At 38.7% G+C, this 24187-nt stretch overlaps 2 protein-coding genes and 2 long non-coding RNA genes across 8 annotated transcripts; 2 read left to right on the top strand and 2 right to left on the bottom strand.

Annotated features, from left to right (window-relative positions):
• The first annotated feature begins 514 nt into the window (after nucleotides 1–514).
• On the top strand, nucleotides 515–7730 carry LOC116249890 (F-box/LRR-repeat protein At1g55660-like). Of its 3 annotated transcripts, XM_031623200.2 has the most exons (6): nucleotides 515–679; nucleotides 752–1676; nucleotides 1776–1926; nucleotides 2034–2194; nucleotides 6993–7143; nucleotides 7261–7730. In XM_031623200.2, the coding sequence occupies exons 2-6, from the start codon at nucleotides 837–839 to the stop codon at nucleotides 7536–7538; spliced, it is 1581 nt and encodes a 526-aa protein (XP_031479060.1). In that variant the 5' UTR covers nucleotides 515–679; nucleotides 752–836; the 3' UTR covers nucleotides 7539–7730. The 3 variants fall into 3 exon arrangements, with proteins under 3 accessions (XP_031479060.1, XP_031479061.1, XP_031479062.1); XM_031623201.2 differs by lacking the exons at nucleotides 515–679; nucleotides 6993–7143; nucleotides 7261–7730 and adding an exon at nucleotides 2298–2749 and having other exon boundaries at nucleotides 721–1676; XM_031623202.2 differs by lacking the exons at nucleotides 515–679; nucleotides 752–1676; nucleotides 1776–1926; nucleotides 2034–2194 and adding exons at nucleotides 5015–5188; nucleotides 5406–6411.
• A 2745-nt stretch (nucleotides 7731–10475) lies between these two features.
• LOC116250355 (protein DMP6-like) lies at nucleotides 10476–11231 on the bottom strand. The gene has a single exon (XM_031623982.2). The coding sequence runs from the start codon at nucleotides 11201–11203 to the stop codon at nucleotides 10553–10555; it is 651 nt and encodes a 216-aa protein (XP_031479842.1). The 5' UTR covers nucleotides 11204–11231; the 3' UTR covers nucleotides 10476–10552.
• A 5039-nt stretch (nucleotides 11232–16270) lies between these two features.
• On the top strand, nucleotides 16271–18177 carry LOC116249891 (uncharacterized). Of its 3 annotated transcripts, XR_004171280.2 has the most exons (4): nucleotides 16271–16776; nucleotides 16958–17078; nucleotides 17706–17957; nucleotides 18111–18177. It is a non-coding gene; the product is annotated as an uncharacterized LOC116249891 (long non-coding RNA). The 3 variants fall into 3 exon arrangements; XR_004171279.2 differs by having other exon boundaries at nucleotides 17706–18177; XR_004171282.2 differs by having other exon boundaries at nucleotides 16962–17078; nucleotides 17706–18177.
• A 1683-nt stretch (nucleotides 18178–19860) lies between these two features.
• On the bottom strand, nucleotides 19861–22072 carry LOC126409867 (uncharacterized). Its single transcript, XR_007572710.1, has 2 exons — nucleotides 21649–22072; nucleotides 19861–21126 (listed from the first exon to the last, which is right to left on the bottom strand). It is a non-coding gene; the product is annotated as an uncharacterized LOC126409867 (long non-coding RNA).
• Between the last annotated feature and the right edge of the window lie 2115 nt (nucleotides 22073–24187).

The following is a 24187-nucleotide window of genomic DNA, read 5'->3' on the forward strand; positions in this document are numbered from 1 at the left end:
TGCTATCCTTTGAGTTCGGACATAGCGAACATCACTGCGGGATATGCTGAAAGAAAGCTAGAAAGAAATTTTCACTTCAAGATTTGAAAACTCGACACTGTTCTACAGACGAACCCTAGGACCCTTATATACAGAAGAAATGAATCTATAGATTTCTATCTAATTATGTTTATAATCTGAATCTACAGAGAACGCATCCTGATACATGGATCTTTATATCATAATCAAAGTCCAAACAAAAGATATAACAAAAACGAGATCCAAAACTTAGGTCTAAACTATAAATATCAACTGATAAATTGACTTGGCCAGGATCGGTTCTGCTTCCACTCTACGTCAATTTCGACCCTCATCTGCAGGCCCCATAGAAGAGTTGCATAAGCCTGCTCTTTGGGGATATTAGTCGCATAAGTGCTCTCGATGCATGCACATGAATTTGGGGAGTACGTGGATTGTGGTGCACCTTCATTTTTCTGCTCACTCCTTTAGTTAGTTTCTTCTCTACCCCGCTCTTGGGGGTCGTGGACTGTGTCAGCATTGATGCCACCGCTTACAGTTCAGGAGAACAGCACCCCGAGAATCGAACTGAGGATGCACCTCTATAGGACTGCCGTACGACCAATTATGCTACGTTGCTTACTCACTAATAAGCAACAGTGACAATAGGCAACAGTGACAGGTGAAAGAAGGAACAGGTGTGTTTCTTTGAATCTTTTATCTTGAGAGCACTTTTCTGCTTTGGCTGCTTCAGGAGGTTCTCGTTGCTTCCTATTGCTGCGTTTAGATCTCAAGGTTCCTTCTCACAAGTCATTCAAGTCGTGTGAAGAAGGAGAGGAATGGAGGGCACCGTGGAGTGTAGAATCAATAAATTGCCGGATTCGGCTCTGCTGCACATGCTCTGTTTTCTCCCCATCAAAGCGGCAGCGAGGACCAGCATCCTGTCGAAGAGATGGAGGCGTCTGTGGACGGCCATCCCCTCCTTGGCTTTCGACGAGAAAGACTTTCCTTCGAGACAGAGGTCGGGATTTTCGCTGGATGGAACCGAGTCGACCGACCTCTTCACAATTGTGAACCAGGTACTGCTGAACCATGACAGGTTCCTCCGCAGCCTCTGCTTGCGCTTGACTTTGAGAAACGATTCCGACAGGAGGGTTCTCGGCAGTTGGATCCGTCATGCCATCGTAGTGAACCAAGTGGAAGAGCTCAGCCTCCAGATTTCTTACAGTGACCGTAGTAGTGGACTATATGAATTGCCTCTTCATTTGTGCGACTGCAGGTCCATTTGTCACTTGAAGCTGAGTGGCTCCCATTTTTGTTCTCGACCAGGCAGAGAAGTAGTGCTTAGCTCTCTCCAGAGCCTAAGCTTACACGGTGTCCATTCCACTGTAGCCGACTTCCCTCGCATGCTTGATGCTTGCCCGCAGCTTGAAAAATTGGTCATCCACAACTGTTCAAAAGATGTAACGGAGGATGTGCAGATATCTGCAACAAGACTGCTGAGCTTGAGCATTAAAGGCTCTGTACTTGGAAAGATAAAGATGATTGCACCATCTTTGCAATTCATTGATTACGATTGTCATGACTCGCCGTCTGATGAGGATGGTGGCTTAAGGAAGGTTCTTGTCGACGACACTAGTCGCATAAGAAGTATCGCTGCCTGCGCATGTATTTTTAGAGTATGTGGTGTTTGTGCTCTTTATTTTTGCTTATTGCCGTAACACATCATAGACAACTAGGGAGATAATCAAGTAAAAAAACTTCCGTTATGATTGAAGGTTCTTGGTAGGCATGGGGATGGCGTTGGATCTCCAAAATTGGATGAGCTGAAAGTGATTGTTCTACGACCATGTTCATGGATACTGAGGGTTGAATCTCTTCTGTCTCTATTGAGAATTTCTCCGTCCTTGCGCAGTCTCTGCATTGAAGGTGAGTTTTCCAAAAACAAGTTCAGTTTCTCTATAATTTGCTGCCCAGACTTTGCTGGGGAGTACTAAAGCTGGAGCATGATGTCCAACCTAATTTGGCATGAACAGATTTCAGGAACCTGTCTCACCCATTCACCGATGCTGCATACGAATCTGCCGGGCTTGTACTCATGCACCTTCAAAATCTTAATATCCGCTGCTTCAGCGGAAACGAGGAGGAACAGAAGTTGGTGAAGCATATTCTCAAGGCTGCATCTTCGCTTGAATATGTAAGAATCTGGATTGACACAGAAAAGCTGACGACCCGCCTGTTGAATGACTTTCTGTGTCTGCAGAAAACTTATTCACGACTAAACATTACATTTCTTTCAGAACCAAAAGTGGTGGATGCGCTTAAGGGTGGTAGATTTCTCCTTATTAAAAGAAGTGATGGGCATCGGGCCGGGCCCCGTTCGGCCTACTCTTAGATGCACTGCAACATTTTCGATCAGCTCTGGCGTAAGAATAACACTAGTGAAAGTGAACACTGGCGCTATTCTAGCGCCAATATGACCGCCAGAGATCGAAAGTGAACACTGCAAAATGTGCTTAACTTGTCTTATGCTGGTTTTTGGTGCTACGGGGTATGGTTATATGTTACTTTTCTTCAAGCATGGAACTTTCTTACGGAAAATTTTGTACATTTATATAGCAGTTTCTGGAGAATTAATGGCTACCCTTTGTGATTTTGAGTCCTTTGGTCGCCATGGTCATAATCTCCAACTTCATTGTCAACATAAAACATGTATCTGTGCCACCTGATTTGGGTGGTTTTGATTCTTGAAGCTCAAATTTCTTCAAGTTTCAAAGAAACAGAGAATCTGGCGCACCTGAATGTATGGCTCGCCAATGTGCCAAGCAGTATTGCTCTCGGATAGGTTGGGTTGTAAGAAGCTTCAGCTATGGCGAGCTTGTGATGAAAAGGGACGTAGATTTGCTTAATAGAACCATTTCATGACTTGGCATTAGCAATGTTTTGGAGTTCCTTAATTCAACAGACCAATATTTAGGTCACAGTTTAACTGAACCAAGGATTAGATTATACTCTAGTTACCGCAGATTTCTCTGTAGCTGAAACCTGCATAGGTCTGTAATTTGACTGCATATGTCTGCATTTTATATCAAATAAGTAAAGTAGTTCTAGTAATTCTTGGATTCCTTGGTCAATTCAATCAGTTTCCATATGCATATTGGAGCAATTTTGCCTATGCCCAAGCATATTTAGCATTGGACATTAGCTGCAGCAGTGCGTTGCTAAATTAAGTATTCAATCCGTAATTTTGATCCACATCCACATCCTTCTCGGTTCAGTAGTAAAGAAGTTATAATCTTTGCTGGTTACCAAATTGCCATTGTGTAATCGAGTGCAGGTAATTGTTCCAGACCAAGTTTCAGTTCTTAATTAAGCAATCTCTAGCTGTCGTCTTTTTATAATGGTAACTGAGCATACTACAGATTCAGGCGGTTGATTAGCGGTCCTTGTTAAGATTGGTTTTGCCATGGTGTACTTGACAACCTCAAGATTTAAACTCAAAGTCTCTTTATAATGTGGATTTCCTTGCCGCCCAGTAGGCTAAAATCCCTGGGAGTATCCCAATTACATTCGCTTATATTGATTTTCAATCAAGTTTCAGGCTGTTGGCTCTAGCAAGATCCTAAGAATCCAAGAGGACCATTAGAATAATGGTCGAGTAAACCATTGCAAAACCCAACTATTTCATTCTTTTCTTTTTCTGCTGCTGCTTCTTCGTCCATTTAATTTTCCATGTTTTCTTCAGATTATATTATGCCATGTTCCTGTTCTTGCCGTAGAGTTCTTCCATCACGCAATAGGGGCAGCACGCGTATAGCTGTTTGACTGAATGTTGGTTTTAGAATGAAATAAACTCAACAAAAGTCAAACGTTGGTTACGGCATCTTAGTTATTAATTTTTATTTGAATGGCGTTGTGATGAGATCACCATTGGGATACCATGGGCTGAGAGAAAAAAAACGCCAGTTGATCCAATTTCCGATGCTGGACTTGTTCAAAATTTTATTTAATTTAAAATTTATTAAAACAAAATTTATGTGATGATTGAAACACAAATTAAAAAAAAGAAACCTTTTTAATGGTTCCGGACGATGACTGTTCTTCTTTCTTTCCTTTGCTTAAAAAGTTATGAGATTATTTGCACCAGCTTGATAATCATTTGGGCAATATGGCTGGTCCCAGATGGACCAAGCAACACTGCTTTCTTGTTTTTCTAATTTTTTTTTTATCTTTTGCTTTTTCTAAGTGTTTATGCTTTTACCTTTTTGATAATTTGTTTTCAAATTTACAACATATTGTTTTGTTGGTCCCATCATAAACGATTTCGATTCTGATTTGTTTCACTAGGTTTTGAAATTCCATTCAGAAACCCATTTAAATAATGTTTGGATCGATTGTGGTTTTTGACTTTTTTATTTTTCAGCTTTAACAATTTATCTCAAGTGGGATATTTTTATGTATTAATGGGAAACCCCATTTTAAAAACCTGGTGATGGGAGGGTGGTTGGATTTTATCATCTCAATTCATATGGGTAGGTCTCCACACATGCTCGAGTCATAAAACTTCCGTTTAATTCAAGTCGAGTTCTGTGAACAAGCTATGTGAACAAGCTGTTCGACTCGACTATATACTGTGGAGCTCGAGCTCGACTTGTTTAACTAATTGAGTCAATTTCTCGACTTGTTTAACTAATTGAATCAGTTTCACGTAATCGAGTCATGCCAAATCTAAATGAATCGAGTTTTCATAATTCAAATTCAAGTATAAATTTAAATTCAAACTCGAGTTTTCAAGCAAGTTCGAATGGGTCTAAGCTGGCCAGGACTATGGGAATTGGACTCACCCTTCCTAGCTTCGGATCAGAACGGAAGAAACTAGGGCAACAAAGAGAAAGCTATCTTTTTCTTCTTCCTCAGTAAGGGGTAATGAAGAGAAAGTGCAGACAAATAAAGAAGCAAGAATGGTTCAATCGGATGCTGGGGGAGAGGTCTCCCTACCTTTATTAATTAGGAAAAATGAAAAAAATGAGGACCCGGTTGTTCCATGGCATTGTGGTGCGTGACGAAACATAAAAAAGAATAGTACAGGAGAAAATATACAAAAAAACCAAGGACGGTTCCATCCATCGAAGAAAAGAAAGGAGCAAGAATGGATCTCTTGGGTTCTGTCTTTCTGCTGAAAAGAGCGATGGTACGATAACTGTATCGTCTTCTCCCCCTTTTCCTGTTGGATTCTTTTGTAAAGGAGATTTGGGGTTTTGCCTCCTTTACTTAGCCTTCTGGGTTTTCCCTTCTCTCTGCTAATGAAAAGGGTTCTTGTCTTCTTGCTCATTGGGTCTTTACTTTCTTGTCGCCTGCGCGATATTGGAAATCCAACGTGTTAAGTGGTACAATACTGACTTGATCAGGTTCCATTTCATCCAAGTGACCCTGAAGTCGCGGTTGATTCTATTTAGGCTAAGCCTAAATTTTTCTGTCTTCCCGTTGGATCATTTTCTTCCTGCTCCTTTGGCTCGTTGGCATTCTCAACATTCAAAAGTAAGCCAAACTGTGTATAGCGCTGAAATGGAGGGCACAACGGCATGCAGAATCAACGAGTTACCAGATTCAGTTTTGTTGCACATCCTTTGCTTTCTCCCCATCAAAGTTGCAGTCAAAACCAGCGTCCTGTCCAAGAGATGGAGGTACCTCTGCACAGCCATTCCCTCGTTGGAGTTTGACCACAAAGACTTCCCACTTTCCATGGAGGAGGCTGTTAGACAGCAGTTGAATCGGTTGGATTCCCCTATAAAAGGGGCTGATCTCTTCACAGTTTTGAACCAATTCCTGTTGAGCCATGATGGGCGCCTTGACTCATTTAACCTGAGCTTGACTTTGAAGAACGATTCAGAGAGGAGACTACTTGGTAGATGGATTCACCACGTTATTGCAACAAAGAAAGTTACAGAAGTTTATCTTAAAACTTTTCTTAGTGATAATCCCAACAATTGCTACAAGCTGCTGTTAACTCCATTCAGTTGCCGCTCCATACTGCAGTTGAGGTTGAGTCGTTGCTATTTTGATTCTCAGGAAGGTAATGAGGTGGTTCTCTCCCACCTCAGAAGCCTAAGCTTGCGGGATATTCTTACGAATGAAGGGCTCCTCTCTAGAATGTTATCTGCTTGCCCTCAACTTGAAGACTTAAGCCTTGATTTGTTCTCAAGCAACACAAATGACATGCAAATTGTTATCCCAAAACTCATGAATTTGAGGATAGTATACTCTGAATTTTCAAATCTCAAGCTCATTGCACCGTCCCTGCAATTTCTCGAGTTTGATTGTCGTTCTAGGTTCACTGACAAGGCTTGTGTAAGTAAGCTCGAGGGGGATCTTGTTCGCTTAAAATCTCTCAAGGCCTGCACCTGCTTTTTTGAAGTACGTACTGCTTTGGCCTTCTCTCCTCATTCTTTTGCCTTTTCTCATCTTTTTTTCCTGATAAAATGAATGACTATGGGATTTTGAAAACTAAAACATTATTCTGATATTGCCATGTTATGTAGTGACTTAGGAAATTGACAATTTTCTTGTGATTTATGACCGAGTTCTCCAGGTGGCCTGTCAATTTTAAACTCAGTGGCTCTTGCTGTTGCATAACAAGATGGTCGCCTATGCAACGTTTCTGCAATAACAGTAGGCAAACTGTAGATTGGGTGATTCGGTAATAGTTGTTAAAATTTGAAAAGTGTCGTCTTATAAAATAACTGCTGTGTTTAGTTCGTCGGGATGCAAGTTTGCTTTAGTTTTCTTAGGTTCTGGTCCATTACTGCTACACGTTTCGTTGTTTGATACAAAGAATTAGAGCTTTCCTTGATGAGATTGGGAAGTAGAGGGGCTCCTTTGGGGGTTGTGCAAATGGGATAAGCTGTTTCATCTGCCTCATGAATTTCTATGTAGAAATTAATAAGTTTGATGTGACAAAACCAAGTATTATAACATCTTTTAATATCTTTGTGAAGGCTTTCTATAAGGCAAACAAAGGCGTGGAGCATCCACAATTCAATGACTTGGAAGTGGTCGCAATACATCCATGTTCAAGGGAATTGGGACTTGAATACGTTGCTTCCCTGTTGGGAAATTGTCCAGTTTTACGTAGTCTTTATATTGAAAGTGAGTTTTTTAGAACAACTTGGCTCTTATCTCTCTCTCTCTCTCTCTCTCGTCTGCTACCCTTTTGTCAAATATTTGTACTGAAGCTGGTCTGCTCTGTGAACTTTGTTGTGATAGAGTGCAGCTCCCTTTCTTATCCAAATGATGATGCTGTATATGAATCTGTTGTTCGTGTGATTCAAAACCTCCGTAGGATGAGCGTGGAGTCCTTCAACGGGACACAATCTGAAATGAAGTTGGTGAAATATGTTCTGAAGGGTACACCATCACTAGAGCTTGTTACAATAGATGTTGCTTCAATGGATGTGCTGGCACTGTCTGTCATAAATGAGCTTCTGCACTTGCAGAAAATGTATTCACAACTGGACCTGAAACTTCTTTGCACTAGGAAATGAAGACATCCACAGGATGAGACCAAGCTTGCTTTTGGTGTCAATGAATATAATGTGCATGTATCTCTCTGTAAATTTGTAGGTTTCTTCTTTCAGAAATATTTATAGGGAAAGTTCTGCTATTCAGAGTTTGTGCATTTATGTAACCTTTGGACGTTTGCTGGATTTTGACTGTTGAATGTCCTTGGCAACTTATATGGAAGGTTTTATTTTTCCCTTCTAGTTTTGTGACTGTAGACGTGCTTTTTTCTGTTAAAAATGTTCAAAAATATTGAATGAAACTGTAGCCTACTTATAAAGCAAGTTTTGTTTTCCTTCTAATTAACTCTAGTGTACATTTGAAAATTTTCTCCTTGAATATGATGATTTGAGATGCTACTGGTTTTCTGTTGTAGCAGGCGTACAGCCACTTAAGAGTATCTACAGCTTGCATATACTTTTGAGATTTTGGCCTTTTTGAGTATATTGAAACCATTGTTATAGGAAATGCGTTTTATTCGAAAAAAAAATGTGTATAAAACGTGAAAAACAAGTCAGTCATATAAAACATGAAAAAATGCGTTTAAAAAAACACCAAAAAATAAAAAACATGTCGCATTTCTATTATTTTTATTATTTTTAATAATTTTCAGGATTTATTGAATGTTTTAATTTTTTTAAAAATTTGCCGAGCTTCTCTCGAGATATTTTCGAGATATACAATTTTGCCATATTATATCTAAGAAATTTTTCGCCGTATAATATTCATACACATTTTTTGTGACAATGATTGAAACTGACTAGATTCGATTTTTAATGTATTTAAGTTGGTCAAATCCTTGAATCCCCAATACCTAGACTAAAAATGTAAACTTGATAAAAAAAGGTTTGGAGTCTGAATGTAAGCTTGATCTAAAGGTTTGGAATCTGACCTTGGTCTCATCTAAGGTTGTAGGTTGTAGACTTTTAAAGAGTATGACTAGATCTCAAAATTGAGAGCCTAGCAGAGACCTCATTTTTCATGTCCCTTCTCTCTCCATAGATTCTCCTTGTGATGATGCAAAATGTCTCCCTTTTTCAAACTGTATGTTCTCATATCTTTTGTCTGTATTGAGAAAATAATTATTTCTAAATATTTTCACATATTTTAAAGTCAAGAAAATTCCAAGGACAACATCTCTGACCATGACTTGTTGGGAGGAAAAAAAGAAGCAGAAGGGAGCATCTACAATGACTTAAGATTGCTTTATTTATATACAAAAACTCTTACTGTCAGTATAACCAAAACTTGAGCTTGGCATGTCAAGAATAGAGGTCTTGCAATCAAATAAAATCCAATGACAGTTTTTTCATTCCAAACCTGTCAAGAAATTATATTTTCAACCAAATCATGCAATGCAGTATGGTAGGCCTTCTAATTTTTTGACGAAATAAAAACTTCTAAAGGTCTTCCTCTCCAACTTCTCTTAAGTAGATCAGAGCTTATGCAAGGATGTAAATTGAGGTTGCCATGAAATAGTTCCAATGGAAGCCACTTCATTTTCCTGAGGTTTTCTCGCTATTCTGTGAGTTCCTTGCCTTAATGCAGTTTGTTCTTAAAAGTCTGCATTTGATTATTTTTTTCGCCTTCAAGGTAGTGCAATTTCTCCACCTCCCAAAGAACAGGAATGCATAGCTCAATATATGCAAGAAGCCGACTATATTGCTTATAATATAGCTTCTCTTGTTGTTTAGATAACTTCATTATAATAAGTTTACATTTATATAGCCAATTAATTAGCTGGTTCAACTTATTTGGTAATCAAGCAGCCACCAACATGACCAAAAACAAGTTGGTAGGGCAAAATGTAAGCAAATAACATATTCAATATAATTACAAACATGATATGCTATAAAAGAAGGAAGTAGTTAAGGTCAGTTGCCTAGTCACTACAAATTTGATAGTTGGTATATTTAGTGGAAAGGATATAAAAAAATTGTTTACTAAATACCACATATAGTTGCAACAACAAGAAGAAGCTTATCTAACCATGAATTTTACATGGATGTCTTATCATTTACATAAAGACACAAATCAGGTGAAGATACGAGAAACCCCAGGGATCAAAAAATTGTGAAGTGGGGCCAAATGTTCTGTCTGACTCTGGAATCAGGAGCTGTGTTACTCCCTGCATGTGCCTACCTTGTGAATTTATATATGCTCCTCGTTGCATGCAAAGCCAGATCCACAAATCTCTATTTTTTTCCATGGCATCACTAATAGATTCATCACAGTTCATTCTACACGAACGTGAACCATAGATTTTTTTAATGCTTAACTGCAAAACCATTACCATCTTTTTTTGCACTTGCAATAGAAATAACATGCAACAATAAAGAGAGGGAGAGCCTGCATCCATAAGCTAATTGAATTAATCAGAACAAGAAGCACAATGTAGTCGACCTGAACCAGTTTGGCATTCACTGGTTAGAATTACAGATTAAAAGAAGTGATAAACTACTTTAGTTTCTCATAAAATTTCCTCATTAAACAATTTGGTCTCATCTGCAGTTTGTACAAGGAGAAACCGCAGCACTTCGCCTTGAACTGACGAGGCCGGGCAAAGAACATCAAAAAGAAAAAGCTTCAACGTTGCAACTTCGTCAGGGGAGTTGGAGTTCTGCACAAGCAGAAGCCACATAATGGAACAATGCCCAAGAATGAAGGATCTAGTAAGCACCACATTTCGAAAACTCGAAACCAAATCAATTTCGTCATTTCAAAACCAAGTTTTCATTTCCTTTAAAACTAAGTTATAAAAACCAGGTTTCCATTTCCTTCGGAAACTAAGTTTAGACTGAACCAAGTTTTCATGGTCTGTCGCCCTCCTCCAAGCACTACCTCTTGGCAGTAAATTTGGGTGATTTGAGCTATTGAAAGTTCTTAATTTCTGTTTTTTTTTTCCCAGAAATTTTGTTCTTAACTTAGAAAAGAAGTGAGTCGGTGACGAATCTTGTCGCCGGAAATTGAAGAAGAAGGACGTCGCCCTGGAAATCTTCTAATTAATGTGAAAGCCGATTCCATGGCGGGTGGTGGGGAATGCCACAAAGAGCATGCTGCAGAGGAAACCGACGCCCAGGGGCACGGACACCAACAGCAGCCGAGCTCTTGTTGACGGCTCCGGGCAGAAGCAGGCGACCACGTTGTGGTCGAGGGCAGCCACGGCGGCGAAGACGAGCGCCGAAGCGAATGCGTGGATGAAATCGATGAACCTGACCCTGAACTCGAAGGCCTTCTCGGGCTCCAGGCCGCCGTTTCTGGAGCTGCCGTGGGCGTCCAAGACCCAGAGGCCCCGCGGCGTGGCGATGCCGTGGAAGACTTCGCCGTCGATGCCCTTGAAGCTGTCGGTGAAGCAGAGGAGGAAGCAGGAGAGGCCGCAGAGGGCGACGAGGCCGGCGGTCATTAACCGGCTGGTGCGATCGCACTCGCCTTCGTTGCTGAGGATGGGGGACAGGACCTGGAACGCCAACACCGTCCCCGTGGGCAGCAGGTTCTTCAGATTGGCGCTGCTCTTGAACGCTCTGTTCACGGCCTTCTGTACCAAGAATAGCTGTTCGTTTTCTTCCTTGCGGTAGAATGTACAGCTCTGGTGGTAGGGGTACTGCCGCTGTGACTCTAAGTCCTGATTCTCGACTGCCATCTTCGCCATTATCTGTATGTGAGAGAGACACAAGAAGAATGGGAGAGAGGTTCTGAACTCTGATTGCTGCTCTGTTGGGGGATTTATCCTCTCTCTGTTGGGAAGGGGAGGACGTTAGAGGCGTTTGCCTACGGTTGGACCGTTCAGTTGAAGCTGCGTTCCCATGAAAGAGGAAGTGCTTTGCCATTCTCCAAAACAAGTGATTCGTAGTATCATTTCGTTAAAATTCTGTTTTTTTCAATAGAATCGGATTTTAAATAAACTCAATTGAGTCGAGTTGCTTCTGAATCGGTTAAATGCATCTTTCAAAATTTTAAAACATTTGAGAAACTCAAATGGCAAATGTAATGAGTAGGAAAAAAGAAAAAGAAAGAATCGGCCTATTTGATTTAAACTATCTCGATGGGAGCCGATTCGCCAGATCTTGCAGAAAACGGGTCGATTTTGGACCCTCTCCTCGAATCGGGCATGTTGTAAACTTTTTTTGTTTCAAGCTGTTTTACCAACGGTTTAGCGTTAAGGAAGGTTAAAGAAAAAAAAGAGGAGTAAACGAAGCTCAACTTCCATATTGTTAGCAACTTCCAGTATCGAGATAAAAATAGGTAAGACTTAAATGACTACTGAGCTTATAGTTATTTAAATGATTTATCAAACATAATTTCTACAATGTGCAAAACAGTGATACTAGATGTTTCAGGCATACTTATTTTGAAGTAACCAATCTCAGATTCTCTCTCGCTCTCTCTCGTTTCTTTAAAGTGTTTCTTTGTCACCAATCTTCACCCTTCCAACAATTTGGATTATTGACACGAAAACTCCATCGTTGATCAGCCTTTTCACTTGAGGTCTTGAAGCTTCGGACTCTCCTCAGATTTGAGCACCTTCTCAGGATTTGAGTTTGATTTATAAATGAAGTGAATCTTGACTACTTTAGCTCTGTCGAAGATTAAAAAAAGGTGGAAGAACAGAACTCTTGGTTTTTCACATCCAGTAAAATCTCTGTGTCGGGAACATGCATGCAGACATATAACGTTAGAAGCCTATATGAATCAGAATTGCTTGGATCCTCCAGCTTGTCCTTTATTTATTTTTTTAGTTTTCAGTCAATCAGATGGCTTAGACATCTTATTGGTTATCCCGTTCTCACGTCCTACAAAAACATCATGACTAGAATGAAGATAAAAAACCAACTGTGTAGTTAAGGGAGATGTCAGATGTGGAAATCCACTTAGCCACCTTGGTAACCATGAAGACGTGAGAAATAATACATCAATTTTTTTTGGGATGGTTTTCATATAAAGGATTCTTAACCCTTTCTTTTTTCTCTTTTTTGCTTCTTACATCTCTCTCTCTCTCTGCATCTTGTGTTAGTGATGAAGAGGAGGAGAGGGACATTTCAATGACTATATATATATATATATATATATATATGTGACTCTGTGTGTGTCCTTGGCTTTTTTTTTTCTCATGCAACACTTTTCTTGCTTTATTTCATTTAAATCAACACATGCAGTTGCCATGTTTGTGTTTATGCTTTGCTTTTTTAATGTATGCAACATTTTTATTGCAGCATTGAAATATGACTGTTAATGACAAAGAACGTGGTTTAGCTATGGATGGGGATGATGTTGAGATTGAAATTTCAACTAAAAGAGAGACCTGAAGATTGTTGGGTTGATTTTAAGTTGGTTAAATATAAAGGACAAATTAACGCCAAATGAATTCATTGTGGTGAAAGGTCTAATGGAGGACGATTTGATGATATATTTCACTTATGTCGACATAGGATTGCATGTAAAGGAAAAAGAGTGAGTGACGCGGAGACAAATCTTTCTGCAATCAACAAAGCACTAAGACTTGTTAATGATGTTTTTGCTCATGCAGTCTTCATGTTGAAGTGCAAGTTTTCTTGGAGAGCTGGATTGGAGATCATGATAATGATTTATGTGAAAGGTAATATGTTTAATATTTTTTTTAAATGAGTTAACCCTTTTCTTATGGTACTAATATGCTCAGAATCTTGTCTTTGCAGTTTGTTAGAATTAAAAGATTCTTATGGTGGTGGTGATGCAAAAGCTGGTGGAGCATAAAATATTATCATGGCATATATATTCTTTTGATTATATGCTAGAACTTGTTATGTATTAACTGTTTAATTCTTCCATATATGTTTTTTCCATTTATAATCTTGTTTTACAGTTTATTGGTAGTGGAATATCTTTTTTGGTGATGAAGCGGCATAAACTATTATTATGCCATATATTTTGTTATCATGTGCTAAAACTTGTGCACATATCCATTTAATTCACATAATGCATGTTTTCTATGTTTATGTGCTTTTGCAGGTAATAAGAGATAAAAAAAAAAAGATCCTCCAGAGTTTAGAAGAAATGAATAAGAGATCAAAAGGGTTCTCAAGTATACTTGCAAAGTTCTAACGTTCAAATGTTTGATTAATTTATATTTTTTTTACTTCGGATTTATAGGAGAAAAAAAACTTAGTTTATGTGAACAAGATTCATTTAATAGGATTCATGTGAATAAGGGATGCGTCCACCAGATATTTCAATTTTGAATGTGATTCTTATCGTATTTCTTTCACAGTCGTTTGGGAATGCTGATGCCCACAGAACTTCTCCTTCGCGGAAGGTTTTGGCAATGGTTTTACGGACTTTTGTCGTCAGTTTTCCAAGCTCAAGATTGTTGTAGTGTTTATTGTGTATATATATCCTTGGAAAAATTCACGCATTTTTGTTAAAATAAAAAAAAAAAGTTGATGTGTTTTCGATCGAACTTAACCTCTAGGTAATATGAAAGATGATGTTATAATGTTTCTTCGTTCCAATATCATGATGCCGGCGTGCCAATGAAGGCATGCAGAATCAGATTATAATTTTTCCACTAAATGGGTTGTACTATAGTTTCAAAATTTTGACAGAAACAAAAATATAATTTTTCAAATTTTTATATAAGGTAAATAATTTTTACTAGGCACCAATTTGTTGTGTCTATGTAGACTACCAGTTCCTGTTGAGCTACGATTCCGATTCACCCTGGTTGTGACTATTTGAACTGATACCGAGAAGAGGCAGTTCGGGTGAATCGTTTTTTTTGCTGAAGAATCAAATTGTCGTTACGAAGGTGCATGCCTCTATTAAATTAAAGATAGACGCTGCCATTGATGTGAATCTCGGTCCTTCCTCTCCCTCTCTCTGGCCAGAGGTCCGCCGCAGATGCCGGTGTCCGTCCGAGAGCGGTGAATCTCTCTCTCTCTCTAAATGACTTCCCAGCCGGCCGTCCTTCATACGTACAAAGAGTGCTTCGGAGCCCTCTTCTCCGGATCCCTCTGTTTTCTGGCGGCAGAACAGGAAGCCTTCTTTTTTTCGATGGCGTCTCTTCAGTTGGCATTAATAGTTCCAGTACTTCATGGGCAACCCTGCCAAGTGCAGAATCAATTCATTGCTGGAATCCATTCTGCTTCATGCTTCCTCCTCATCAAAGCATGTTGTCCAAGAAATGGAGGTATCTATATACCTCTATCCCCACCGTCAAGTTCGATGAGGACGACTTTCGGGAAGCCGTCGAGCAAGGCTCTGGGCACGTAAATCACCAACCGCAAAAAGTCAATTTCTTTTTACAGTAGTCGATCAGTTCCTCTTAAGTCACGACTCCTGCCTCTGCCGATTCAGCCTGGATGTGACTCTGGGAACTGAAACAGAGAAGCGACAATTTGGTAGATGGCTACGCCACCTCGCCATTGAGTCTCTCAATCGACACTGCAGACAAGTCGGACAAAGCGTACGTTCTGCCGCTGAACTTATTGGATTGCAGTTCAATTCATCATTTGGGGATGGTCGCCTGTAATTTCGAATGCAGAAAAGGTCGTCTGCCGATGTTTCCTAACGTCAACAGCCTAAGCTTGGGTTCTGTGGCTTTTGCTAACGATAAGATCTGCAAATTGATCCGCGAGTTTCCACAGCTCGACGATTGAAAATTGTTTGGGCATGACAGACAATACGCACACCGTTGCTACAAATATCAGGTCCTTGAGGATTGTAGAATCTGAGTTCACAACTTTAGAGACTGTAACTCCATGTTTGAAATCTTTTGAGTTTGATTGTTTTAGTAATGGAGGTCTGGTTAAGTTTGTCGGAGATATTGATCGACTGGATACTCTCAAGGCTTGCACCTGCGTTTTTGAGGTAACTCCCCTTCATCCTTCTTCTGTTTAGGCATTTGATTGGGAACCGCATGTTTCGATGTAGCTTTAGTCTACGGATGTCTCCATACTCCCATACACACCTTCCAGCGTGTTGCACCCATTTCTATACTCAAGCACTTAATTTTCTGTAATTTGCATGCTTGAAGGCTTTCTACAGGGTTCAACATCAATTCCCGTCCATGTTCAAGAAGCCTGAGAGTGGAAGACATTGCATCCTTTCTCATAAGTTCGCCCACTCTTCGGGTGCTCTGCAGTGGCAGTCAAAACATGCCTGTATTACAGGCTTCGATGCTTCAAAGCACACGAGCAAAACCCAAGGGCTTGTTTTTTTATGTGACGTTGTGTAACATGATAAAACGTTTATTGCTTCCAATTACTAATCTGATTTTGAATCCATTTAGTTGGCCCATCCATTTGAATCCGAATACAAACCACTCTCGAATTTGGCACGCAGATCCAAAATTTGAGTCAACTAGGATACTAGGGCAAGAAAAGAATCCAAACTGGTAAATGTCAAATTATACACCTATCAAATCCGAATTAAGTTCTAAATTATGCAAATACAAACTCCATTAATTGAATTCGGTAATTGAAAAGTTGATCAGAGATCTTTCAAAACAACTCATCTGCTTCAATTGATGCTTTGTCGAATAATATCAGCCAGATATGGAAGGTCGCTCTCCCTTTTCTTTTTTTCTTTTTTATTTTTGTTTTCTTGAATCAGTAAATCAAGATTGATCGGTAGCTATTGGAAAACAAGATGCATCCGTTATCCTTTTTTTCCCGCCTTTTTTTTACATTTCATAAGCTTCGGTTCTCGTCTCTCCGGCCTAATCTGTCCCTGTAAGGTGCGCGCCCTCTTTTCCCTCCTCCTCCTTTTCCTCTCTTTTTTCCTTGCGATATTTTTTTTCCGAGAGTATCATCCTTTCTTTTTTTCTTTTTTTTTTGCGCGGGTCATCTCTCCCTCCCTCTCTCGTCTGTGTGGCGTTCTCCGGGATCGAAGATTCGAAGAGGAAGACGAAGGTTTAGGGTTTCAGTCACCCAAAATCACCCTCCAGCAGCAGGAAGTCCGGCTCTAATCCGTCGGAATCGCCGGTCTCTAGCCGACTGTTCCTGGGGTTCATCCACTGCCGCCGGATCCTTTTCCCGGTATGGTTTCGCCCATCTAGTTGTTCTCCACGGGTTTCGATCTCGAGCCGGAGCAGGGTTCCCTACTGCTCCTCTGCCTCTCCCTTCTCCCTTTTACCCGCCCGCCGCACGTCCTCAGCTGGTGTTTTCGCCGGTGTGAAGCTACTGCAACTGCGCGGCCGCTTCCTAAGCTTCGGTTCTCGTCTCTCAGGCCCTAATTTGTTTCTGTAAGGTGGGCGGTCTCTTTTTCCTCCTCCTTTGATATTTTTCTGTTTCCTCTGTTTTTTCCTTGCGAGAATTTTTTCTGAGAGTCCTGGCTTGAGTATTCTTTTCGTTTTTTCCGTGAGTTTTCCCATGTTTTTCTTTTTGTATCCTATGTTGTGGAGTGATTTGGGCGCCTTTTTTTCGAATAGTTAGGATCGCTGGGGATTTCTTCTCTTCGGAGGCTGTTGCTCTCGCAAATGGCTGCTTCCTTGGTGGAAGCTGTCGCTGTAGAGGCGGTGCTCGTCGCCCAGAAGTCAGTTTACTTCTACCGTAATTTCTTATCCTTATCCTTTGTCCTTCTGGTTTATTTATTTATTTTACTTTCTGTATGTTTTTTTAGCTGCTGGTTTTGCTAGGTCATGTAGGTTAAATTTGTAGTATCTGGGTTTTTTCAATGTGTTTCTGTTGAAGGGAAAAAATTACTTTACTTGGTGCGGAAAAAGGAAATATTTTTTCAGCTTATCATGTCAGCTTTTTTGGGTTTGTTTTGATTTTAACTTTTAAGGTTTCTTTAAGATGCTTGTCGCTTAAGAGCTAGTTCAGTTATTGAGAGTTTGAGATGCTTTTTGTTTATTCTTCTTCTTTGGTAGGGTTGGGAAATTGGGGATGCTTCCATTTCTGCAAGCTACGTCCTTAATAAATGGAAAAGGTTTCAACCGTGAGTATTTTCTCAGGAATGGGGAGCCCGTGGCGATAATATATGTCTTAGATTAATGTGATCCAGTTTTATCTGTTTTGGAAAATTGTTTTTTTTTCTATTTTTTGGCTCTCCTTCTTTCTCTCTCTCTCTCTCTCTCTCTTCTTTGTCATGTCTTTGAAGTTGAAGTTCCGTTCGTGTCTGTTTTTCCTTACTTTGTTTAACTTGAAACATGGACAATTTTTTTGATGTTGCTCTAGCCATATTAAGAGATGAAGGATGGGCTTCAATGACTCGAACAATAGAAACCCCACCAACATATATTTGCAGCCCATAAGAGACGCCTAATTTGGTTATCATAGATGATTCAAAGTTAAGAGACCAATGCTCACCATGGTACGTTAAGAACTTGGCAAGTACAAGTGAGCAGCTCAACAGCCAGAGCAGGTCATTTTCCTCCACGTATGTGCTTGTTATGCCTATGTTCCATCTTCCATGACTGCCATGTTCAGGTAACTACAAAATTTACCAGTCTTTATGAGTTCGCTTCTTCCTCAGTTTGCTTCCTTTGGAGAACTTCTTTAGTTAATTTCTTCCGCTGCATGACTTACTGAATTTACCTATCTTTGTAAGGTCACTTACTCTTTAATTTGCTTCCTCTGCAGAACTGCTTTGATCAGTAAAACTCATAGAAATTTGTCTTACTCATTAGTGCCAAAGTGATAGCTTTTACACAGTTGTTGATTTCATTTTGTTAAATCAACTCGAAACTTTTTATAAATTGTTTCTTAATTACCAGTTGAGTGAGCACTTCTTAACTTACTTTGATTACCAACAACAAGGATCGCTTCAAAGGAAAATATGAGCCTGAACCCTTTTGCAAGTGGCGGTAAAACTCTTTGGTTGGTACCACTGGCTCAAGTGATGGGCTTGTTTTCTAGATGCTAAGGGAGTGAGGTTATTAGCATGCAGATGAGGTGAGATGAAAACAGCAAAAACATGCTTCGTAAGTGTGTTGCCTATCAGTTTTTAAATATTTGAATATGTGCAATAGGCTTACTTACAAAATTCATTTTAGATGGTAAAGAATAACAATAGGTTGGTCATGTTGCCCAAATAACTAATTGAACTATTGTCCACCGGAAAGAGAGATGCCAAAAATAACAGTGAGTACAACAACAATCATCATGATAGGGACATTCATCATGATGAAGTGAAGGGTCATAAAAAATAGAGCTGCTAAACGAGCCGCAAGAACCCAGTTTAGGCAGTAAAATCCTCTGGAAACCATCAAGGATCTAATTGGCATGCCACAAGATCAAGGAAAGGCTAAGCTACTTGTCTAAACAAAACAAAGAAAATCTCCAATCAACGATGGTAGAAATCAAAAGTCTTCTCATATTACCATATGGTTCAATCAACTTTTCACCAGACATATTTGCCATGACCCGACATGGTTTAATTTATAACTATAAATGCTTTTCTCTGTTTAATATGGATCTGCATTTGATCATTAGATTCCAACATGTAAGAAGGCTTTTTCTGGTGATTCAAAATCAGTGGTCATGAGGACAACAGATTAGATGATCAAGAAAGACGTTGTTTTTTTAATAAACGCTTTAATGGTTGATCCTACCAAATCTATAACGTTAAGCACATCTACAGTATTAAAGTGAAAACATGAATTTCCAGGCCATATATATACAACTGAATTCAGCACTCCACTGTTTTGGCCATTCAGCTAATTCCTAAAATCTGACTTCTCCAATGAACTTTGAAGGCTCAAATATGTAGATCTAAAAAAAACACCAAAATTCAACGCACGGACTGGATTTTATGGCCAACAGATGGACAAATTTAAAACCAATATAAAACTGTTGGTTTTAGATCCTTACAAAATCCAATCTGTGCATTTGAGTTCAACAATTTTTTTCAAACCAATAGGTTTGGCAAATTTGGATTTTTCAAGTTCATCCCTGAAAGGAAACAATAAATGGAATATGGCAGGACAGCCATGAATAGTAGTGCCAATCCATGGATTCTGTACATGCATATTGGCAAAAAGGGCATACTCCCAACCAAGTTTACTGGTATAAAACCCCGTACCTTTCCTACCTAATAAGAACCTTTCACCTTGCAGCCATACATGGAATTTCAAATTCTTAATGTCCTAGGAACTACTGATGTTGACAAAATTGCCCCTATCAAATGAAGAAAGCCAATGTTTCCAGCGCACATACCCCCACACATACACATATGTAAATTTGTTTATCCAGTTGGAGACACATATAAAACTTTGCTCTAGCAGCTTGTACAGTTATTGAACATACCCTTGGGCCACCAACCTATCACTATATATAGGACACAATGAGTGCCAGGTTCAGATCAATCACTCATCAAGGTAATCACTCAATATAAACATTATGCCTTTTATATATTGACAGTAATATACTTAGTATGCATATGGGTACAACAGATCACCCTTTCATGTATCTGTAGTAACCACCTGCAACAATGTTATTCAGCAAACAAAAGGCTTCCAAGGTGCCAAAAAATATCATAACTCCATGAATTGGCATGACAAAAGGAGTTTGGGTTAGAGATGTATGGATATTGGATCACACAACTCATTCATGACAGCTATCTTGTCTTCTACTTCTAGATAGGCATGGGTTCCAGTCTTCCAAATGCCGGTGCAGGCGCAAGTACAGAATGTATGGAATAAAAAAAAAAACATGGGCATATGTGAGGCAAGTATACACTATGCATATAATAAAATCGCAATAAAATTGTTGACAAACAATAAAAATAATAATTAACAAGCAACAAACTATAATTTTATCAATGATTCAACAGAAAGGAAAGCAGTCTATTTGTTTCCACACCCAACCTGCACCCATACGTGAGTCGTGCCGAGTTGGGTGTAGCAACCTTTCTGAAGGGTCCATGCCTCCATGGTACTTACTACTTAGTTTTTGACATGGCCATGTTCTCAATTTGTCACAGTGCAAAAGTATGATTACCAACTGTGTCAACCAATGGTTCCTTTTTCTCTTCTCCTATTTATATAAATTTGCTTTCTCTCTCACTGCAAAGCAGCTGCCTATAATGGTGCGTTGCCAATTTCCATCCACTAAAGCATCAAAATAGAAGCATGAGTTGTATAGGCTTGCGAGGGATCTCGAACAAGAATTACAGCAAGAGGAGGATTATAGATGCCAATATATAGAACATATCACTTGGTCAAGGATCCAAAGATCTTTTTAACTTTAGATGATGCTGGTTCCTTTTTCTTTGCCTATACATGTGGAAATTTCAAGATAATCACTTTTTTCTCTTTGTAGCTGGGTTTACAAAAAGGCATGAGACAGACAAATTATATCAAGCCTGGTTTGTTTGAGGTAGGATAAGGCCCATTTTGTCATGCCATATTTTTGTATACCTTTGCAATGCCCACGGATTTCCTTCTTATTGCATCTCATTTACCTTTCTCTCCAACAGTATGATAAGCCTCCACCGCAATTTCCAACTCATTATAAATGAGTGTCCATCGGATAGCACTCATAAAAATTTTGTTAACTAAGATCTACCCTAATCATCCGCTGTAACTTCCCAGTCCATGAGAGACACCATCTTTCAGCATTTTCACGGCCTCAACATATACCAGCAACAAACGCTTAGCTGAAAAAATAAAAGAAACACTTTTTTGAATACCATATATTTTGTAAATTGTGAGGGACGTATCATTATATAGCATAAGCTTCAGCACAAAGGGTGATGTTGCAACCTTAAAATGAAAACCTAAAAGCTAACTATTTTACACAACCGTAAAAGAGACATCGTTATATCTCTATCACTCATTCATGCTGGATATAATATGAATGGTTCAAATAGCACATTCCAAAATCACTTAAGACACAAAATGAAGACTGGAAGCCTTTGAATCGTAATTCCAATAAAACAGACCACATACACTCAAGCAGCAGAACAACCGATACCATCTTCATTCTTTTAAACAATAAGCACAAGCAAACCGTCCACATTTCCAAGAACAGAGAGGTTAAATAGCTTTTCTACTGTTATTTATCAGAACCACTAACCGAATAAATTTTCGGTTGCCCAATTCAGATAATTGAGCTCGTCGGCTTTCTTCCCACCAAAATTCAAACCCTAAACGCCTGAACAAACAAACAAACTCCTTACCTTAGTCCCACGCTGCCTCACGATGATTGCTCCAGGTTTGGCCACCTGATCACCATAGATCTTCACCCCGAGCCTCTGGCCCCTCGAATCCCTTCCATTCTTCGTGCTCCCCGCCCGCCCCTTTCTTGTGTGCGGCCTCGATCGACAGCGGGGACCAAGCAGGGAAGGAGACAGAGCACCTAAGGCACTCCGATATCGCCTCTGAGATAGGAAGACGACGAACTGGGGCTCAAAGAGAGCCCTCTGAAAGATGCAGCCAAGCCGAAGCTCATAGCCGCAGTGGAAGCCATTCCTCTCTCTCCTCCCTCTCTTCTTCGCCTGTTGATTCTCTGCAGACCGATCGGAAAGGAAATAAATAATGAAAGCGGGCGAGAGCGAGTGAGAGGGAGCGACCTTACCTCTTCAGAGAAGACGCGGACGAACGTTTGGCACAATGGCATCGTTAAGCAGGAAAGCTGCAAATGAATCGGGTTTGAGCAACATATGTAATATCCAAATCCAAAACCGAGTCATTGCAATTGGACGTTCGGAAACCCGAGAAAAAAAAAAATTATTTTATCCAATCTGATAAAGGTGCCTAATAATCCCGTTTGGATCTGGATAAAATGTGCTTGAGAAAGACGACGTTCGCCGTATGAAATTCATACGTGAATCCTATTTTTATCCAAATCCAGACAAAATCTATCCAAAGCAGTTGATCAAAATCCAAGTTTTTTTGGGTATTAATCAGGAAATTCGTTTTTTGTCGGAAAAAAACTTAAGAATTCGCACTTTTTAAATTTAAAACTATAGAAAAATCTGTAATTTGGCTTTTATACTTTTTTTATTACAATAAACCCAAAATTGAAATATCAAAGCATGTGATTCCCTTCAAAATTTGTTTCTCTCATTTTGGGGTTTTCTTTTATTTCCTTTTGCTTTTTTTTTTTTAAATAACTAGTATTTGTGTCAGTTCCTAAACTCCTTTTTTAATTGATAAAACTCCACTATAGCGGAACTTTAATTCAATTTTCTCAAAAACTTTAAGCTCCATTCAAAATGAAACTAGAATGATAAGATTTTTGGTGTATATATGAAACTTTAATACTACATTTAAGTTCCGCCTGAACAGGTGAAACTCAAATGCCGTGTATTTTTTTTTACCTATTGCATACGTACCCGTTAGAGTTGTTCTTCATTCATTTTGGAGAGAGAGTTTTGTAAGTCATTTTATGTATATAACCATGTATGCTATATGTGGACTTTACAATCAATACGCATTATTTATTTTCATGCTCAAACATTGTATATGTATGTAAGTAAGATAAGAAATAAGTATGAGATAATGTTTATAAGATAACAAATTATTTACGAGATAATAAGATAACAATGGACAAATGTTTGAGATAATAATAAACATAAATATAAAATAATATTTATGCGATAACAAAAGATTTATAAGATAATGAGACAAGGGACAAATATACGAGATAACAATAAACATAACTACAAGATCATGTTTAAGAGTTAATACAATAATTATAAAATAATGAAATAATAGAGGGATGTATGAAATAACATTAAACACAAATATGAGATAATAAAATATTTATAAGATAATTTACTGTTTAAATGAGTATATTGATCACACACACATATATATGTATATATAAACTAACAAATTTTACTTTTATCGAATTCTTAATTTTTTTTTGGTCTTTTTTGTCATTACAAAAGTTTTTTTTGGTATTAAAATCATTTTTTAACATTTTTGTGGTTTTCTACAAAAGGTTTTTTTGTATTGAAAGCATTTTTTAACATTTTTTGTGGTTTTCTACAAAAGGCTTTTTCTATTGAAAGCATTTTTTAACATTTTTTGTGGTTTTTTTTTTGTCATTACAAAAGGTTTTTTTTGTATTAAAAAGATTTTCTACCGTCATTAAAATGAGAAAATTATGATTTTGAGATGGTCCTTATCTAAGGACTAAAGTGGATTCAGGTTTTCACATACCTAGGTTAAGGCCACAAGTGGGTCACTAGGCTAACCCGGTCTGGTTTCAGACAAAAGGTGCACGTAGATGCAAGGAGGTCCAGGTGCATGCTAAAACGACAACACAAGAGAAAACTACATTCTATATGCATGATTTAAGCAAAAACGTGAAATTAAAAGAAAAAGACCAGGAAAAGGGGGCACACCTAACCCCTATGCCTACCCAAAAAACATTAAACTAAATCTATTCTAGAAAATAAAGATGTTAAACTACAATGTTATTAATGTAATTAAGAAAAATATAAGAGCGAAGCATAAATACGCTAAACTAAACATGCTAAAAGCAAAAATAAATAAATAAAACACGCATAAAGAAAAAGAAAGAAGGCACTAAATTGCAAATAAGAAAAGAAAGAATAGGAGAAAAGAAATTGCCTGACTCTGTGACCTCTACACTGAGCCTCGTTGGGTTTAGGTTTAATGCAATGTTGTAAGAAGCATACGCTTCTTACAAAAAAAAAAAAAAAAAAAAACGACTCAAGCTGTTTTTTTAAAAAAAAAAAACGCCTT

This window comes from Nymphaea colorata, chromosome 3 (genome assembly GCF_008831285.2).
Source record: "Nymphaea colorata isolate Beijing-Zhang1983 chromosome 3, ASM883128v2, whole genome shotgun sequence".
Lineage (NCBI taxonomy): Eukaryota > Viridiplantae > Streptophyta > Magnoliopsida > Nymphaeales > Nymphaeaceae > Nymphaea > Nymphaea colorata.

What these genes read in the sequence shown, in the direction of transcription:
- LOC116250355 (XM_031623982.2), bottom strand. Translation starts at nt 11,203, where the DNA reads ATGGCGAAGATGGCAGTCGAGAATCAGGACTTAGAGTCACAGCGGCAG.
- LOC116249890 (XM_031623200.2), top strand. Translation starts at nt 837, where the DNA reads ATGGAGGGCACCGTGGAGTGTAGAATCAATAAATTGCCGGATTCGGCT. An exon ending in CTGCATCTTCGCTTGAATAT is followed by an intron (nt 2,195 to 6,992) that starts GTAAGAATCTGG and finishes ATCTTTGTGAAG; the next exon opens with GCTTTCTATAAGGCAAACAA. An exon ending in ACGTAGTCTTTATATTGAAA is followed by an intron (nt 7,144 to 7,260) that starts GTGAGTTTTTTA and finishes TTGTTGTGATAG; the next exon opens with AGTGCAGCTCCCTTTCTTAT.